This window comes from Monodelphis domestica, chromosome 5 (genome assembly GCF_027887165.1).
Source record: "Monodelphis domestica isolate mMonDom1 chromosome 5, mMonDom1.pri, whole genome shotgun sequence".
Taxonomy (NCBI): Eukaryota; Metazoa; Chordata; class Mammalia; order Didelphimorphia; family Didelphidae; genus Monodelphis; species Monodelphis domestica.
The window spans coordinates 262,728,362-262,749,426 of record NC_077231.1 but is presented as its reverse complement, the minus strand read 5'-3'; the positions used below and the strand labels follow the sequence as shown (position 1 = coordinate 262,749,426).

Sequence of the window (21,065 nt, the reverse complement as noted above, 5' to 3'; positions counted from 1 at the left end):
AGCTGTGATGTAACTGAGAGAGTTGCTTAAATATTAAATATTAAGAAGACAGAGGTCTTCTTCATTTTCCTAAACAGTAAAATGAGAATAATAACACCTCCATCCTAGGATTGTTATGCGGATGAAATGAGAATATTTGTAAAGCACTTAAAAACTTCTAAAATATTGCATAATAATAATGATCAATCTACCAATACATAGGGAGGAGGACAGATATACATGATAAATGTTTTCAGGTATTTAAAAAGTCATCACCTTGATGGAAATCTATTGTGCTGTAAGGATTGATGATCTGGAGGCTTTCTACATGAACTGGGAGAACCTCAGTGAAGTGATGCAAAGTGAAATGAGCAGAACCAGGAGAACATTGTACAAAGAAAGCAAAACATCATGGAACAATCCAAAGTAATGGACTTTGCTACTAGTAGCAATGCAACAAGCCAGGACACACCTGAAGGACTTATGGGAAAGGATGCTATCCACATTGAGAGAAAGAACTATGAGAGTAGAAATGCAAAAGCAAAACATATGACATTACTTATCACTTGTATATATGGGTATATGATTTGGGGTTTGGACTTTAAAAATTCTATATTCTATAGCAAAAATGAATAATGCGGAAATAGGTATTAAGTGGTAACATTTGTACAACCCAGTGGAATTGCCTGTAGGCTCTGGGAGGGGGAAGGAAAGAGGTGAGGAAAAGAAAATGAATCATGTAAACATGGAAAAATATTTTAAAATTAAAATAAAATTAAAAGGCATCACTTTCAAGAGGGAAGAGCCAGGAATAATAGTTGAAAGTTAGTTGCAAAGGGTTGATGTAAAGAAAAACTTCCAATGAGAAGCACGACTGAGAATTTAGTGTAAGATTTAAATGAAATAAAATGTTTATATACTTTACAATAAATGCTTTTATATTGCCTTCTAGCCTCCTCTAACCCTCCTTCTTACCCTGGAAGTGTTGTGGGGTGCTAGAGATGAACCCCTGGGGTTCAGGAAGGATACCTTTTGCAAAAATGCAAGACTCTAATACTTAGTTTAAAAATAAAAAGAGAAATTTATTAATGTAGAAAGTAATGTTGAGAATGGCCAGGAGGAAAGCAAGGTGGAACAGCAAGATGGGGAGCCATTCCTTGGGAGGACAGCATGGATCAGATTGTAGTAGAGATTGTTTTTATGTTTAGGTTGAACTCCATGTCTGCTGAGATCCCTTTTGATCCTTATATTCTTTGATTGCGTGAAAGTGCGAGCCATTGACTGAGGAATGGCTAAACAACCTATGAATGCTTTGAGGAAACCAGAGAAATATGGAAATATTTTACATGCTCTTTTGTAAAGTAGAGTATTTGGAACCAAAAGAACAATATGCAGAATTGCCATAATAATGTAAATGAAAAGAACACTGAATTCTGAAAAACTGAATTAACTAATATTGGTCTAGAAAGAAGAAAAGAAATCTCTTGGAAAAGAAGTCAGAAAATAGACAGAATGTTGCCTCATATCAAACAGATTCATTATATTCATTATTGTGGTTAATTGTTTTTCTCTTTAGCAAGGCAGGATTTAATTCTAGATTGGATAAGAAATATATGGAAATAACTATGATGTAAAAACAAGGAAATTATTATTAAACAGACAAAATTCACTCAAATTATCCATTGACTACAGCATCCAAAGATTATAATCTGTTCTGTATTTCTGAAAATCTTTAATTTTGTTTATATGATATATTCAACAAGTTTACTTGTTAACAAAATATTATTGTTTTTATTTCAGTTTGATCCATTAACAATTGAAAGTAAAAAGGCACAAACAGTGGTGTTAATGCTTAATTCTACAGAAGAAGAAATTTTGGCTAAAGCGTGTGAAGCCATTTATAAATTTGCCTTAAAAGGTTTGTTCTTTCTTGTCTTTTGTCCTGTTTCATATATTTTTTGAAGTATTTATAATATGATAAATTCCATTTCTACCTCATGTTTGTTACTCATTGTCAAATTAATCCAAAGAGAATTAGGTATTCTTTAATACTTTCCCTAAGAGAATTAATGTATCTCCCCCAGAGCCTAATAATTTAATGTTGGGAACAATTTATATTTAATAGAATAAAGATCAATGATTTCTAACTCCTGATCTATTTCCTCACTCAATGTTCCATATTAGAAAGTTCTTAGTCCTATATAATATTGAAACTACAAATAAAAGCATTGATATAATTTTAATATTTAATAAATCGCACAGACTTTTCATGATGTTTTATAAAGATTTTTTTACTGAAATGAGTAAGTAATATTCTAGTATGGGATCTAGAATTCCATTTACTTTTTTAAAAAATGATACTTTACTTCAGATATATGAGAACAAAAATAGTTAATTTGTCACCTTCACCAGAGGCTCAGATGAAAGCACAACCTTAATTTTTCCTTCTTTCAATAGAGGATGCCACCATTTTTACAGTCTTCCAGGTCCTCAACCTTAGACTCATCTTTGACTCTCCCATTTCTCGCCCCCCATCACTTGCCAACTTTTGCTAGTTTTAACTTGACCCATACATACATCTCTCTCTACTCACATCACCCTAAACTGGAGCCCCACCATCTCTAAGTTAGACTTTTTTTAGAACTTTCTAATTAGTTCCCTTGTTTCTACCATTTCTCTCCTTTCTAAGATGTCATATGAAGAGTCAACTGGTAAATTGAAATTCTTAAATTGCATGTTACCCCCTTCATGAAAGATCTCTAACAGCTGTCTGTTTCTCTAGGACAAGATACAAAACCCCATGCCTGACATTCAAAAAGAACACTACAATATGGTTCCCACCTACCCTATCTTTCCAGTCTTACTTTGGGATATTCCCCTACCTAGACTTTTCCTTCTAGCCAGACTGACCTCAGAGCTTTTTATTCCCACCCGGAATTCCACTAACTCCCTGACTGCACAAAGGAATGCATTCCTTTCTCACTTCTATAAGATAAAATTCCCATCTTTAAAACACAGCTCAGGTACCACCTTCTCTACAAGAGAACTTTCCTGATCTTTCAATGATTCATGCTCTCTTCCTAATAAAATAACTTTTTATTACTTTGTACATATTTTGTGTTAACTTATCTGTTTCTGTGTGGTATGCACCCCCCCCCCCCCCAAGGATTTAAGTTCCTGGAGGGCAAGAAGTCCTGTCTTTGATTTCCCAGGGCTGAGCATAATTCTTTTCCTAGAGTAGTTCTGAATAAATGTTTGATCCAAATGATGTTTTCTACTACATGGTCTTGTCTTGACATTTTAAATAATTGTTTTAACTATTGTTCATCTCAATAAATATTATATACAATATATAAAAATATATATTATAAATTATGATCAAGAAATATGAACTACAGCCCTCCTCCAGTTCTTTATCTTAGAATGGAGGTGAAGAAATTAAATTGATTCTATTCTGTAATTGATCCCATTCTGTGCCTCATTTTTTATGACTGCTTAAGCCCCATTGCTATATTCTCGAGTGGAGGTCAGGAATCCAGATGCTCCTCTATGTTACTTTAAAGTTAGTTTAAAAAGGAAAGTTATCTCTCATGCTGGTATCCACTAGCTTCATGGATATGTTTGTTTAACCCCAGAAAATTGCCATCCCCTAAAGATATAATGCCTGTTCTTTGCTTTGCTCTCTTTGTGTCGTTAAGGGAATTTTTCCTCTCTTTTTTTTTTTTAAATATATTTTATTTGATCATTTCCAAGCATTATTCGTTAAAGACATAGATCATTTTCTTTTCCTCCCCCCCCCCACCCCCCATAGCCGACGCGTAAGTCCACTGGGCATTAGATGTTTTCTTGATTTGAACCCATTGCTTTGTTGATAGTATTTGCATTAGAGTGTTCATTTAAAGTCTATCCTCTGTCATGTCCCCTCAACCTCTGTATTCAGGCAGTTGCTTTTTCTCGGTGTTTCCACTCCCATAGTTTATCCTTTGCTTATGAATGGTGTTTTTTTTTCTCCTGGATCCCTGAAAGTTGTTCAGGGACATTACACCGCCCCTAATGGAGAAGTCCATTACGTTCGATGATACCACAGTGTATTAGTCTCTGTGTACAATGTTCTCCTGGTTCTGCTCCTCTCGCTCTGCATCACTTCCTGGAGGTTGTTCCAGTCTCCATGGAACTTCTCCACTTTATTATTCCTTTGAGCACAATAGTATTCCATCACCAACATATACCACAGTTTGTTCAGCCATTCCCCAATTGATGGGCATCCCCTCGTTTTCCAGTTTTGGGCCACCCCAAAGAGCGCAGCTATGAATATTTTTGTACAAGTCTTTGTGTCCATTATCTCTTTGGGGTACAGACCCAGCAGTGCTATGGCTGGGTCAAAGGGTAGATATTCTTTTGTCGCCCTTTGGGCATAGTTCCAAATTGCCCTCCAGAATGGTTGGATCAGTTCACAGCTCCACCAGCAATGAATTAATGTCCCTATTTTGCCACATCCCCTCCAGCATTCATTACTTTCCTTTGCTGTTATGTTAGCCAATCTGCTAGGTGTGAGGTGATACCTCAGAGTTGTTTTGATTTGCATCTCTCTGATTATAAGAGATGTAGAACACTTCTTCATGTGCTTGTTAATAGTTTTGATTTCTTTATCTGAGAACTGCCTATCCATTTCCCTTGCCCATTTATCAATTGGAGAATGGCTTGATTTTTTGTACAATTGATTTAGCTCATTATAAATATGAGTAATTAAACCTTTGTCAGAGGTTTCTATGAAGATTTTTTCCCAATTTGTTGTTTCCCTTCTGATTTTAGTTATATTGGTTTTGTTTGTACAAAAGCTTTTTAGTTTGATGTAGTCAAAATTATTTATTTTACATTTTGTGATTCTTTCTATATCTTGCTTGGTTTTAAAGCCTTTCCCCTCCCAAAGGTCTGACATGTATACTATTCTGTGTTTACCCAATTTACTTATGGTTTCCTTCTTTATGTTTAAGTCACTCACCCATTTTGAATTTATCTTGGTGTAGGGTGTGAGGTGTTGATCTATTCCTAGTCTCTCCCACACTGTCTTCCAATTTTCCCAGCAGTTTTTATCGAATAGTGGATTTTTGTCCCAAAAGCTGGGATCTTTGGGTTTATCGTATACTGTCTTGCTGAGGTCGTTTTTTTTTCCTCTCTTTTAAGGAGACACCAAATATGTTAGTTGTGAGCCTCTAGCAAAAACTACAAGCTGAGATGGGTTCCATAAAACAATTAAAAATCTCTAATTGTTAGAGAGGGTATAATCAGCTGCACCTGAGTGCCATTCTTCCTTTCTCAGTATAGCTAATTGTGTTGTTCCTTGCCCCATCCCTGCAACCTATCACCCTTTCTCCCAGCCTACCAAGATCCCTTTTTGCATGTGGAATAAAGAAGGTCTCCTTCTTCCCTGGGAGGGGAGGCTGCTGCCTTTGATGAAGTTGCCAGCCTGACCCAGTTTGTTAGCAGTTATATGCATCATTGTGGATAAACTGATCTTGCTCAAAATGTGTACCCAATTACCTTTATTAAAACTAATCAATACTGAAGTTACTCTGAATTTTGGAAGACTATTCAAAAGGATCACAGGTGCTGGAAGATCCAACAAGGTAATAGAAGTCTTGGAATATGGTCCCAAGGACAGATGGAAAGTCTGTTACATGAATACGAGGAAAATTATAACTGTCGAGGGTGGTGACCAGAAAGATGAGGACCAGTGAACAATTTTTAAAAATGTTATTTAATTGATTAATTAAGAAAAATTTTCTATGGTTACATGATTCATGTTCTTTCCCTCCCCTCCTCCCACCTCACTCCCGTAGCCAATGTGCAATTCAGTGAACAAATTTTTCTATTGTACTATGATAAATTTCTTTTAAAGTTTGTGTGGAAGAGCCACACTGAAGAAAATGTGTATCCTTGAAGTTTTTAATTAAATGTCTACAATATTTAAAGTAAATGATTATTATATTAATTTTCATTACAATGTGATGTTAATAATAATAATATCTAAAAGTGGAGAAGATAATGAATGCTTAGAAAATATATTAGGTCTTTGTTATTTTTTAAAAAGTTGACTGAGAAATCAATACCTATTGACCCAAATGCCTATTTATCCTTCTCTATGGGAATAATCTACATACCCACTGAGGGCATCCTTGATGAAGGCTTGAGTAGGAAAGAACAGACCACAACGATATAGTCACATAACTGGCTGAAAGGTACAGACTATATAAAGCTCCCCCTATGCTTACTTTTTCTTGGCTATTAAAAATTTGATTCAGTTCAGCTGCCCAAAATATGATATATAGTTGAATAAACAATCTAGTAGCTTGTCTATCAGTTTATATATATCTTGCAAAGGCATAGTGCATGGAGTCAAAAATTCCATAAGAGGAAAACAGATTGGTTTGTTTTTGTGAAACTACAAATTCTTTTAATGATCCCAAATTTCTCCCTCAATCAAATGCCATAGTTTTAATACAAACATTCTTGTGGTATTATTGGATTAATGCAAATCATAAAATACTATATTCTCCAAGGGAATGAAATTGAGGGTCACCCAAAGGTGACTGAAGAGGCACATGGTAGTATATTAGTGTCCTCATTTTTCCATGTCCCCTCCAACATTTGTCATTCTTCCCTTTTCTCATTTTAATCAATCTGATAGGTATTGTTTAAAATAGTCTGATAACAGTTTATAATTACTTAGGTCAAACCAAAGACATTTTTCCAGTTGAAAAATCTGCATCTTGGCATATGCTGAAGTTATGTTCTGTATCTACCATCTTTGTTGTTAAAATTTCCTCTACTGTCACTATTAATGTTGTTGCATATATCTTTTCTTATAGTGCCTTTTCTAACATCTTAGGGCACATAATAGGAATTCAACAAAAATATGATGAATAAAGTGTATTTAATAGCATTATAATTATATATAAATGTAATTATATATAATATAATTATAAACATAAAATAAATGAATTATAAAATTTTAAGCCTGGTCAGAAGAAATGAACTTAGAAAAGAGCTTCTGATTATAATTCTACTACTCACTATAACAAACATTTCTTAAATATGTCTGGTGTGCAGAAGAATATCATTCATTTGATAAGTAGATAGAAAGTCTAGAAGATAGCCCATGTCCTTATGGTGCTTACAGGTTGGTAACTGCTCTGTGTAATCTTCATTCTCTCCTTATCTGTTGACTCCATCCCTACAGCCTTTAAGCATGCCCAAGTTTTCTCAGTACTTAAAAAAACCTACCATCCTCTCATCATTGTATATTTCAATTCCATTTCTCAGCCAAATTACTACAAAAAAGCTGTCTGGACTCATTATCTCCACTTCCTCTCTTCTTCTTCCTCCTCCTCATCTGCCCTTTGAAATTTAGCTTCTGACCTCATCAGTAAACTTCAACTGCTATCTCTAAAATTATCCAAAGTCTCTTAATCATTGAATATGATGGCCTTTTCTTAGTTTTCATTTTTCTTGACTTCTTTGATGTATTTGACACTGTTGACCATGGTATGTCCCCTGAATAATCTCTCTTCTTTATGCTCTCCTTTCCTTTTATCTGTATTACTACTATTTCTCAGGCTCTTTTGCTATGTCACAATATATCCCGTCTGTGAGTGTACCCCAAAGCACTGTCCTAGACTCTCTTCTATTTTCTTTTTTTTACTGTATCAGTTTCAGTGAGTTTAATTTTTAGCTCCCTGCAGATAATTCTCAAACCTATTTAAATAAACTGCAGAGTCTTTCCTAAGCTCCATTCTTGTATCACTAATGACCCATTGAAAATCAAACTGACCCTCTTGGAGTCATGTAAAATGGAATATGACCCAAGTAGAAATTAGTCCTCTCTAATAACCTTATCTATTTCTATTAAAGGTATCAGGAGTCTTCTAGTTTCCTAGCTTCTGAACTTCAGTATTATGTAAAATACCTCTTCTTTACTCCACATATTTAATTGTTGACATATCGTGCCATTTTTACCTCCACATCTCCTCTCATATCTAAACCTTCCCTGCTAGTAGTCCCATCTCTGTTGTTCAGGCTCTCATTATCTCTCTCCTCGATTATCATCATAACCTCTGATTTGGGCTCCCCATTTTAAGTCACTGTCTATTCTAATTACTCTAATTCATCCTCCAGTCAGCCCATGAGTATTTATGAAGCACCTACAATGTTCCAGGCACTGTGCTAAGCACTGGAGATACAAAAAAGGCAAAAAAAATTCTTGCTCTCAAGAAGCTCATGGTCTAATTAATGGAGGAAGTAATAGGCAAACAACTACATACAAGCAAGATGAAATAATTAACAGAGGGAAGGTATTAAAACCAAGAAGGAATGTTAATGGATGGCTTCTTATAGAAGGTGGAACTGTACCTGAAACTTGAAGCCAAGTGGTGTCTGAAAGTAAATTGAATCATATGCCATTCTTTACTTTATTTCCTCCATGAATTTTTCTTTGTGCCTTTTTTTACAACATGATGAACATGGGAATTTGTATTGTATGATAACACACATACAACCATTTATCACATTATCTACCATCTTGGGTGGAAGGTGGGAGGGAGGGAGAGAACATGGATCACAGAATTTCAGAAAACAATTATTAAAAATTGTATCAACTTGTAATCTGAAAAAATTAAAAATTTAAAAAATAACTATGAGACATGCAGTTGAATATATCTAATAGGCAATTAGAGATTTAATATTGGAAGTCAGAGAAAGTTTAGGTTTGGACAAGAAGATCTGAAAGTCATCTGCAAAAAAATGATAGTTGAATTTGTGGCAGCTGAAATAACCAAGTGAAACAACCAAGAGGAAAAAGATGATAGTCTAATATGAAATTTTGTGGAAGAAGCAAGGACCCCCAGTTGAGCATGACCTCCAAAAACAGTTAATATAAACACTCTAAACAACTCAACTTTAAAATATAGTATTTAATTGTTTTGTGGAGCTGTACCTTTAAACAAACTAAGATGAAATAACCAAATGTCCCATGAAATGATGTATCTTGTTGCCTTTGGGTATATAATGAAATCAATGTTTCTACATCTTGTTTTCATTTAAATGTAACTTCCACATATCTTCTGCAGTCATTTAATTCCTTCCAGTTTCTCAGATAGGGGAGTGATCTTCAAAGTACCTATTTTGTCTCTATATTCATTGATATGACAAGGATAACCTATCCAGGATTCTCTCCTGAATCATTGCCTGGTTCTTTAATGAAACCAAGGATTATGCCATGCAGGGTTACCCAAGATGGACAGGTCATAGTAGAAAGTTCTGACACTGGAAAAGGAAACTGGAGGAACATACACAACTATGCAGGAAAGATCTTAATATCATCACTAACAAGAATGGAGTCAAATGGGCCTTAGTTAACATGTCCAACAATAAGGTATGTGGAAGTGACAGAATTCCAGATGAGCTATTTAAAATATTAAAAGATGATGCTGTTAAAATGCTGCACTTGACATGCCAACAAATTTGGAAAATTCAACAGTGATCACTGGATTGGAAAATATAACTATATTTCCAAACTAAAGAAAGGCAATGTCAACGACTGTTCAAATTATCCAACAATTGTACTCATTTCACATCAACAAGGCTATGCTTAAGATTCCACAAGCTTGGCTTCGGCAATAAGTGAACTAAGAAGTACCAGAAGATCAGGCTGGTTTTCAAAGAGGCAGAGGAACTAGAGCCTGAATTGCCAAATTTCACTGGATTGTGGAGAAAGCAAGAGAGTTCCAGAAAAAAAAACATCTACTTCTGCTTCATTGACTACACTAAAGGTCTTGACTATGTGGATCATAACAAAATGTGGCAAGACCTCAAAGAAATTGGAGTCCAGATCATTTTACTTTACTCCTGAGGAACCTGTAGGTCAAAAAGTAACAGTTAGAATCAAACATGGAACAATTAATCGGCTTAAGATTATAAAAGTAGTACAACAAAGCTCTACCTTATTTATATAACTTACATCATATGTCATGCAAAGTGCCAGGTTGATGAATTAAAAGTGGGAATTAAGTTTGCTGGGAGAAATATCAACAATATATAAATGACACCATTCTGATGGCATAAAGAAAAATTAAGAACTCTCGATGAGGGAAAGAGGAGAGTGTAAAATCTGGCTCCAAGCTTAACCAAAAAAAAAAAAGACAAGAAAAGGAAAGGAAAAAAAACAGACTAAGATCATGGCAACTCGGTCCTATCACTTCCTAGCAAATAGGAGGAGAAATTGAAACTGTCTCATTTTATGTTCTTGGATTCAAAGATCACTGCAGATAGTGATTAAAGCCATGAAATTAAAAGATGCTTGCTTCTTGGAAGGAAAGCTATAGAAAACCTAGACAGCATAATAAAAAGCAGATACACTACCTTGCTGAAAAAAAAGTCTATATAGTCAAAGCTATGATCAATGTATGGCTGTGAGAGTTGGATTATAAGGAAAGCTGAGCACCATAGAATCAACACTTTTGAATTGTGTTGCTCAAGAAGATTTTTGAGAGTCCCTCTGGAAGCAAGGAGATCAAATCAGTCAATACTTAAAGAAATTAATTCAGACTATTCATTGAAAAGCCAAATACTGAAGTTGAGGTTTAAAATAATGAGAAGAAAGGACTCATTGGAAAAGATGAAGTTGGGAAAGACTGAAGGCAAAAGAAGGATGAGATGGATGGATAGATTGTGTCATGGAAACAATGACCATGAACTTGGGCAGACTTTGAGAAAAAGTGGAAGGTAAAAGGACCTGGTGTGCTGTAGAGTCCAACACAACTAAACCACAAATCCAAGAAGACAAGTTATACCCCACCCCCTACATAATAGCTAATCATGTGGTTCATTTCCAAGATAACTCTTCCCTCTCATCCATTACCATCCAAAATTCTCAATTCCTCATTACTTATACTATGATTCTAATCATTTGAGCTGACTCCTCAGTCTCTCTCAGCCTACATATCCAATCTATTGCAAAGCTTTAGAGATTCTACACCATTTCTCTCATATCCATTCCTTTTTGTTCCTCTCATATAGCAACCACTCTTATTTAGGACCTTATGATCTCTTCCCTGGCTATTATAATAGCCTACCTATGTTCTCCCTGCTTTCCCCATATAATCCATCCTCTACACAGTTGCTATATTAATAGTCCTTAGACACAGGTCTGATCATGTCATTCCCCTGCTTAGCAATCTGAGTGGCTCCTTATCAATTATTTTATTTTTATCTCATTCTTTTACAATTTTTATTTTGTGTATTTGTATATTTTAATAATCAATATACATCAGAGTATCTGTTCAATTTATATGCATATATTACATATAAGATATATCCTTCATTTTTATTAATAGGGATATATGATCAAAATATTTTGGAAACCATTTATATAAAGTACCAACAATTAACTTGTTGTTTATAGATGATCTAAAAGATCTGTTTAAAAATCTTTCTCTTTTTTACTCCCATGATCACTATAGACATGTAGGGCTAAGGGTCAGTTTGTATTTTCATTTTTTATTCCTGAACTGCCATTCCTATCAACTGTAGTGAATGAATGCCCAACTTTCTGGTGATAAGCTTACTTAGCTAGGCTTACTTTCAGATGGAAAAAATGATTTGCTATGACATTCCTATGGTCTGGGCCTTTGGATACTTGTTTTGAATTTATAATCAAATGTGCTGTATAAATTTAGCTTTTATAATAAAAATGTATTATGCAACAATTTAAATCACCTAAAATAATTTAAAACTTTTATGATTTTTATCTTTTATGTCCTATCATCAAATAAGAGACCTAGGTAACTGTTAAAATCATTTTTCTCTCAAATAAAAGTACATTTTAGCATCTAAGGGGATTCTGGAGGAGAAAGGCTAATCATGTGTGATCATCTGAAGTATCCTTACTTAGGTCTCTCTGGTTAGTGAAATTCTACATCTACTTGTGAACAACTAAGACCAAAACAACAACAGAACTCTGGTTCCCATTCCAAATTTCCAAACCCTTGGTGAAATTATTGGAAAGCTTGGAGATAATCTTTGTAGGACTGTCCTGTAGGGGAGGTGAGAAATAAAGAATTTCCTACACAATCCTTTTGATTCTCAAGTAAGACTTTTGAAATATCCTCCTCTGTATCCTCTTTTTAGGTAACATAGATATAAAATTAGGATACCTTTTGAGTCTTCTAGACTATAAGAAAAGGTTGAACTCTAAGGAAAGTTGAGCACCACAAAATCCCAGTTACTGCATTCTGGAGATGCCCAGTGATATATGTTTTTTCCCCCTAAGTCTTGCCTTCAGCTAAATGAAGAAAAAGACTAGAGTTAAAAACAAACAAACAACTGCCTTTCACTATTCCTCCAATTCATACTAAGTTTTGAATAGAATGGAGTTAAGAAAGAGATGCCACTTTCTCTTATTATTTATTTTGTTCAGGAAGTGGGTGGCTAAAAGGAAGAAGTCAGGATATGATGCTGCCCACAATAGTAAATTTAGAGTGTGTAGGAGAGAGAGACTAAGAAGGTTGTCCAGGAGTTCTCTGTATTAACTCCTTGACTGTCCCAAGTGATAGAGAATGAAGTGAATGAAGGGAGGGCAATATAAGGAATGAAAAAATACTTGAGAATAGCAGAGGACAAAGAAAGCAAAAATGAGGAAATATTAAATTAACAATTATATCTTATAAACTTTCCCCAAAGTTAATGTTATTATAAACTGAACTGCTTAAATATGGTACCCAATGGGTAGTTCTGTCAGGACCCAAAGGGTATAAATCATTTGGATTGCCACATTCTAATGTTAAAAATGTTATTATTTATCCCATGACCTCCTTACTAGGATTTACTACCTATAAAAGATGCTGCCACAAAGAGTTTCTATTTTACCTAGCATTGAACACTTTTGGAGCGCTTTCACATCCATGAATTGCTTAACTCTCCAACAACCCTAAGAAGTAAGTGGGGCAGGTAGTGTTATTCCCATTTATCAGATGAAGATGAAACATAAAGTAGTTTAAGTGACTTTCCCAAGATCATATAGTGAGTCAATGGAAAAACCTGGACTAGAAACCGTGTTTTTCTCATAATATCACACTCAATATCCCTTCTGTGTAGGAAAGAGAACCTGCATGGTGATTACTGTTCAACTTCCCCTTAAAGGGGGGAGGATGCCTGCTTTGGGTGAGCTGTTTCGTCTTGCTTCCATCCTTTGTATTGCTAATAGTATATAGAAGGTTTATAGAATATGTTGAAATATGCAAATAGTGATGGACCCAAAGATGAAAGGAGAAAGAGGGAGGAATAATAAGAGAGGAAAACACTGTATTTGAAAGGGGACAGATGAAAGATGTGTGAGATAAAAATGAGGAATACTGAAAATAAGGTAAGAATTCTCTAACAGTGTTATTTATGTACATGTTAGGTGAGGAAAATAAAGCAACTCTTCTTGAACTCGGAGCCATGGAACCTTTAACTAAATTGCTTAAACATGAAGACAAAATTGTAAGAAGAAATGCCACCATGATATTTGGAATTCTTGCTTCTAATAGTAAGGATCCACTTTTCAAATATGTCCTATGTAATGCATTCTCATTTTATTTTTCATTTTGAAAGAGCCTCCTTTTAAGAAACTATCATGGCTTACATAATAGCCAAATCATGACTATATGTAAACACATGTATGTGTGACACTACATGTAAACTACACGTAACACACATACATATAGTTATAGCTATGATTGTCTTTCCTGGCATGGGGGGGGAGAACATATTTTCTTATTTTCTGAGTTGAAGGAAAATCACAATCTTGAATTTTACTGCTTTGTATATTCTGTCTCCATGGAACATTTTTTTTTCTCTTGAGGGCCATTGACCCATAGGGGAAAAAATCCTATTAATCAAGGGCCAGATTAACAAAGTCAACAACCTAGTTTGTTTTTCTATTTTTATATGGATTTATGGATGTGTCATAGGAGAGGGACAGAGACTAGACTTGTACTTTATTTCCCTAGGAGAGCAAACTCTCTCTACAAGTTTAGATCAGTCCCTTCTCTGTAGTTGATAATTTTTGTGACTTGCCTCAGACATTGAGAGGTTTAAGTAATTTGACCTGGTTTGCATAGACAGTAAATGTCAGGGGTGAACCTTGAACTAAGTCTTTATGGCTGAGAGACTGGTTTTCCATCTACTGTAACATAGACAGTGCCATATTTTCAGAACGTTCAATATGTATGCAACCCAACTCACAAAACAGTAAATTTAGAGGGTGATTTTTCATATGATCAAAGCATTCCAACATATGGTAAGCTTCCTAAGCATATTAAAATGTAATTTGGGATAGACCCAACTTCTGAAGGACACATATGTGGACTTAGAGAATGATATGTTCAGAGTGAAAGAAACAGAGCATGTATTCCCCAACTACCTGTTCCTCCTGTTCCTGTTTCCAGAGTGGGAGGATTCATGGAAATGGTGATCTTGTAATACCACAGATCCATTGTGCCTCTGCTATGAGTTCCCTTGGTTAAATTACAGCCTGTCCTGTTAGCAATTATCCCCTCTAAAAAAAGGTGATTTCAAAAAGCCTCTGACCATTAGTAGACATGAGACTTCCTTGGCATATTGACACATAAACAACATTATCAAAGTAGCATCTCTTCCAAGTTGACTGCAGAAAGGTCTACTGACAAGGAAGCTTGAGATTCCCTTATGACCAGGGATTTCCTACTCCTTTGGTTGAAATTCAGTTCTGGTGTGCAGACAGTCCTTTTCTCTTCTGTGATGAATCTGGCTATTTCAAGGAACCACTGCTCTTTGAGTGTTGTTCAACCATAGCTTGAGGTATCTACGTGCAGAGACCAGCGCTTTATCGTCCATTATTCATTAGTTTCCCACAGAGCAGAAATTAATCCTCTCTTAAACCCTAAAATTACAGCAGCATACACATTTGAACAACTTGCAATTGGAAAACAAATTATCAGTGGCAATCTGATTTTGGTTTTGTGTCTGGCTGGATTTAACATAAAAATCACACACCGTGACATCTCCAGTACAATATGGGACTTCCCCTTCCCACTAATTCTTCACTCAGACGTCTGAGATATGTGTCATTGTTGTTCAGTAGTTTTTCAGTGATGTCCAACTCTTCATGGTTCCTTTTTTGGAGGGGTTTCTTGGCAACAAGACTGGAGTGGTATCACTAGTAAATGTTGGAGGCTGGATCTGAACTACAATCCCTGCTCCCTGTCCACTGTACCATCTAGTGCAACCCAAGCGAAGTATATAATCTACATCACAATCCTATCTTTAAGTTTCTTCTGCAAACTCATTTCCCCATTTCTGAAGATGAGAATTACTATTCACCTGAAGCATTTTCTTATCCTTCATCTCAGACTTGCAGGTAGACCTCTTTGGTGCTTCCTGCTTAATATCTTACTTTTGCCCTTCATATTTAATATTCTAGGTTCCCTGACACTGGCAGAAACATAGCCAATGATCTCCTTGAATGATCGTTTTCTCAAAGTATAATTTTAGTATTCCCTAGTTGTTTTAAAAGAAATAAATAAACTGATAAGCAAAGTGCCTCCAAATATTATAACATAATAGTAATATTGTTTCCTCTTTAAAGAAATGTTCAGTTTATATATTTCCTTTTCTTCTTTTCAGTCTTTACTATGAATTGTATGTGGTATGTCACTTTTGTGTGATATCCCCATCCCCCAATATCACCCTCTTGGAACAAATAAGTATCATTAATAAATGAATTGACAAATCAGCAAAAAAAAAAAAAGAATTGTATGTGGTATCCCAGTCTTCCAATAGCATGGTCTTACTAAGATTTAGGCTTGCATAATGCCTTGGGATGTACATGATGCCAAAGAACACTTTTGGCATGGATGAAAACTCTAATTTTTGACTCAGTTTATCTTTTATGAAAAGTATTTTATATTGAAAGGTTAGTAAGTCTATGTCATAGAAGATTTACAAATATTTTTATTTTATAATTGTTTGTTTCCATATTCAATAAAAACATTAAATTGCAGTTTATCATTCTACTTATGCTTTCCCATTTCTCTTAAATAACAAATAATTTTCATTTTCTTTTTGTAGATGACGTTAAAAAAGTGTTAAGGGAATTAGATATCCTGAGTTCAATTATTGCTCAGCTGGCACCAGAAGGTAACTTTGCTTAGTATTTATTAAAAAAAAAAAGAAACTATTGCCACCCAGTGGAAATTTTTAATGAAAAAATTGATAACAAAATTCTCAAATCAAAATTCAGTTTTTCACTAAAGGGGGGGCCCTAATAAATACTTAGATCCATTCTTTTAGATTTAAGGTTTAGAGGTCAGTTGACAAATACATAATCAACTGACATTATTGAGATTGTTAACATACAAAACAAAAAACAGGGAAGCACTCATTCTAAATTGTTTCAGTGGTGATTGGGCTTAAGATTCATTTTCAATAAACTTCAGATTTGTGGTTGTTTGCTTTTTCAACCATCTTTAATAGCTGAACAAATGAACATGTACTATTTCATTATTTGTTTTTGACATACAGAAGAAGTAGTGATCCATGAGTTTGCCAGCCTTTGCCTTGCAAACATGTCTGTGGAATACACCAGTAAAGTGCAAATATTTGAGTATGGTGGAATGGAACCACTCGTCAGACTTCTTGGGAGTCCAGACCCTGATGTTAAGAAGAACTCTATTGAATGTCTTTACAACCTGGTACAGGTAATGTACTTTTCAAATGTATTTGAATAAAAAAAGTTTATTATAAGAATTTATAGGAAGAAATTGAAAATGATACATTTTAGGATAGTGCTCAGTAGATCATTTGCCCATAACATACTTTTAAGTTTAATCTGTATTATTAACATTTTTCTCTACCATTTACGTCTTGTCAATTAAAATAATTTAAAAAAAAGACTAGCTCTAATTTGTAGCATTTGCCAATTTCTGAGGTATAAACGTTCACACTGAAAATTTAACAACTGGCTCCAGCCCACCCCTGTGACGTCTTCTTATCTTTCCAGTTTTCTTACTTCTTTCTTGCTTTCTCCTCTCTTCTTCCCCCACTCTTACTCTTCTACCTAGTCATATTGGACTCCTTTGTATTCTTACTCCATGGCTAGACTTCATGAATTTCCACAAATAGTTTTCCATACCTAGAATGCTCTCTACTCATTCATCTCTGCTTCCTAGCTTCCTTGACTTACTTTAAGTCTCAGCTAAAATTCTACTTTCTGTAAGAAAAGTTTCCCAGTCCTCCTTAATCTTAGTGCATTCTCTCTGAAACTATCCCTGATATATCCTGTATATATGCACATATATGTGTGTATATAAATATATACTTATTTAAATATTTATATTTGTGTATATTTAAATAAGTATATATTTATATATTTAATATATTTTATTCTCTCTCTTTTTTATATACATACACATAGTTGATTGCAAGCTATCTACTCCATTATTTAAAGCAAGTCCCTTGAAAACAGGAACTGGGTTTTTTGCTTTGCTTTTGCTTTTTCACAGTGGTTGGCACATAGTAGGCACATAAAAAATCCTAGCTGACTAATTAACTACCTACTTGAACTCTGTAACCAAGACACAACACCGCTACAAGGAAGAATCCAGCCAATCCTCTAGCTAGCTTGGCTGGTTTGTGTCCCTTTAAGGACAGATCCATGCCCTCTTGTCCCTTGTATAGCTAACTTCTTGGCCTTTGGTCCTTTCCCTGGACCTTTCTCTGAGAAGGATCCCACAAATGTTTGTGCCTGTGAAGTCATGCGCACTATAAAATATCCAGCCCCATAGAAACCTTTTCAGTTTCATCTCTTTCCCATCCTTCTTTCTGTATTCTGTTTCTACTTGCCTTTGGAATTCTTTTCCATTTTTCCTGACTCCCATTCTGATCTTCTTCACTGCTCTAGGTTTTTACAGCATATAGTGTCTTCTCTTTGCTCCCTGGTGGCTCTATAGCCCTTCTATATCCTCTTCTCTTCTCCAATCAAAGCTCCATGCACCTCAGCATAATTCCATTGACTCTTTTCCTCACCCTTTTCCCCTTCTATGAATGTTTACTTGCTAAACCAATTGAACCACTACTTGGTGAAATTTAAGGTGGTATCTCACAGAAACTTTTGGTTAGGAACTCTTTCTTTAAATCCCTCTCTTCAGATTACTCTCTACAAGGATGGACCCAGAAGGAAAGAATAGATTTTGTGATCTCGAGTGCCCAAATTGAATAATGCATACTCCCTTATTCCCCAATTTCCTCCCTAATGTTGGTCTTCTTCCTCCTTTTATCTACTACTTGTCTGGAACTTAAGATCTAGATTACTTTGTCAGAATTTCATTCTTCCATGAAGGGGAATATCTACTCAAGACAAGAGTGGCTCAGGGCTTTTATATTTTCTCCATCCTGACTTTCATTATCTGGAGTCTAGAATATTTGCCTACCATGGATTCTTGAAATACTTTGGCACTCCTTGCTGAAAATCAGAAAGACCTGGGTCCCTCTGAAGTATTCTTGAAAGACCTGAGAGCAATGCCCTGCTTTGCCAAGTCCTCCATTTGCTTTGCTCCAGAAATGGTTGGTTTGACTACATAAAGGTGATAGTTATTTATATGAATTGCTTACTATCTATGCCTAATTACCATGTGACATTGGAATGATTATGTATATGATTAAAGATATCTAATGGCTATAAAATTTAGGGACAAAACCCTAATCATATAACTCTAATTATGGCTTTCCTACCATGTGAGTGTTCCTGAAAGTTTTTTTCTTCTTTTCCTGACAGAAATTCTCAGGAAAAAGGAGCTCTGCTCTGTTTCCCTTTCCTAATTCCTGTCTAATTACTACTGCCTCCTAAAAAACATTTCCCTATTCAGAATAGATCCCAGTCCCACCAGGAATTATCCTCATCTCTGTGATGATGAAAGGAATTATTTACATTAAATGACAATCGCTGAAAATTGGTTTAGTTAATAGCAGAAATCCCACGGTGTCTATATACCTTAAGAAAGCTTTTTGGCATCAATAGTGGATCTAATCATGTATGATTTTATTATTTATCTTATTTCATTTTAATTTATTATTATTACCAGGATGAAAAATACTTCTATAGAGACATTCCTGATGTATCCAAAAAGAGCTCTATATTTAGTTATAAATAATTTCTCCTTACCCTCATACTATACCTAATAAATATTTCCATGAACACATATTCATTTGAATACATAGATAATTTAGACCCCCTTATAAAATTACATACATTAGTGGTAGAGCTGATCATATCTTCTCCCATACTAATTATATGGGACAGGAGAAAGTTTTCCTAGGTTTAGAAGATAAACCTTCTAAGATTCTGAAGCAGTAGAATGCTCTCTTTGAAACCTAATAGAGTTCTCTGGAATTAATAGAAGCCTCCCTTCTTGATCATGCTTCCTACCTCTCCATCCAAAGCAATCATTCATTCTTAGGAGAGAATTTGTAAAAATTCCACATAAAGATCTCTGACCTATTCTACTGAGCATGCAGATGGGCAAGTCAGTAAATAATAAAATGTTTTCCTAATAACAACCCTTAGTGCAAATATTATTTCTCCCCTTTTAAAGTTAAGGAAATTGGACCACTAAGAGAATAAATTCTTGTCTATGATTGCACATCTAGTAAATCTTTGAGGGAGGTTTTGGTGTCTCCTAACCCCAACATTCTATTACCTTATGTCTCTTCTTGATAAAGAAATATATTTAATGAGTTATTAACTCTTGTATAGAGTCATTATGGTAACTGCACTAACGTCATCATTTCTCAACCTATATTCTTCACTGAGACTAAGAAAATGAAAAAATCTAAAGCTTCTGTGTCATTTTAGGCAGTCTATTTAACCTCTTTAGGTTTTATTTATAAAATAAGAAGATATGATTCTTTCTGTTCTACTATTCCATAATTTCATGAGTATCAAAATATCATCTCTGAATCATTTAAAATATCAAATTGATTCACAATCATATTAGGATATGATTTCTTTATAGAATTCCACTTTCAATAAATAACAAGACCAGATTTTATCAAGAAGCAACACACAGCAATGGAAAAAGATTCAGAATTTACCTATGTTCAAATCCTACTTCTGTAGTTTTCTCCCTTTTATGTCCTTGGACAAGTCTCTTAATCTTTTAGATTTTAACTAATTTGATTAATTAATTACTCTTGATGCTTCATTATTAATTAATTAAATTAATATTTTAGAGGCCTCAGTTTCCTCAGCAGTAAAATGAAAGGGTGAACTCAATGGTCTCTGAAGTCCCTTCTATACCACAATCTGTGCATTATAAATGAAAACCAGATGAAAGTTGAATGAAAGCCAAGTTGAATCAGAAACAGATTAAATACTGTTTATACCTCCCCCCTCAATTGCAAGGAGTTATTCACATAAAAATACTGCAACTTCATTGTATTTTAAATAAATGAGTCATTAGCTAGAGTTTGGAAGTCTTTTTTTTTTAAAGCAGATTGTTATTTGAACTTCATTTTTAATAGGAGAATTTTCTATATAGTAAAGAATGCCTTAAGTAATACAAATGGTAGATATAGGGTCTCCCTACCTCCTGGTAAGCTACATATACAAGTTTTAATGAATCTTTTCAGTTTTGTGAAGTTATTGTTACATATTTAAATAACTCATTTTAGAAGGAAAGCTAAAAGCCTCAAAACGGTCATTTATTGCTGTATGTTAGAAAACACAATCTCTTCACTAATGCCTTGTGTTCTGCATTATTGATGTGTGTTTGTTTTTTTGTATCCCATGGCAGGACTATCATTGTCGTTTGGCAATTCAGGACCTAAGTGCAATCCCTCCTATAATGGAGCTCTTGAAGTCTGAATTTCCAATTATTCAATTGCTGGCTCTCAAGACCTTAGAAGTTGTTACCAATGATAGAGAAAGCAGACTAATTTTCAGAGACTCCCAAGGACCGGAACAAATTCTTAAAATTCTGGAAACTAAGGTGCTTAAAAAAATGTGACTATCATTG

General features: G+C 34.7%; 1 protein-coding gene across 8 annotated transcripts in view; it reads left to right on the top strand.

Moving 5' to 3' along the window:
• Nucleotides 1-21,065, top strand: part of ARMC3 (armadillo repeat containing 3) — a 128,393-nt gene that overhangs the window by 10,653 nt on the left and 96,675 nt on the right. For 6 of the 8 annotated variants that reach the window (XR_008912426.1, XR_001625184.2, XM_007504871.3 and 3 more), the window contains exons 3-7: nt 1,780-1,897; nt 13,436-13,561; nt 16,123-16,191; nt 16,576-16,751; nt 20,844-21,038. Coding sequence is in view for 6 of the 8 variants with exons in the window: in XM_007504871.3 (XP_007504933.2) it covers nt 1,780-1,897; nt 13,436-13,561; nt 16,123-16,191; nt 16,576-16,751; nt 20,844-21,038 (684 nt within the window). In the remaining 2 variants the exon portion in view is untranslated. Of the gene's footprint in view, nt 1-1,778; nt 1,898-5,168; nt 6,219-12,853; nt 12,969-13,435; nt 13,562-16,122; nt 16,192-16,575; nt 16,752-20,843; nt 21,039-21,065 lie in introns of those variants that run through there. The other 2 variants (XM_016426351.2, XM_016426352.2) reach the window with 2 other exon arrangements.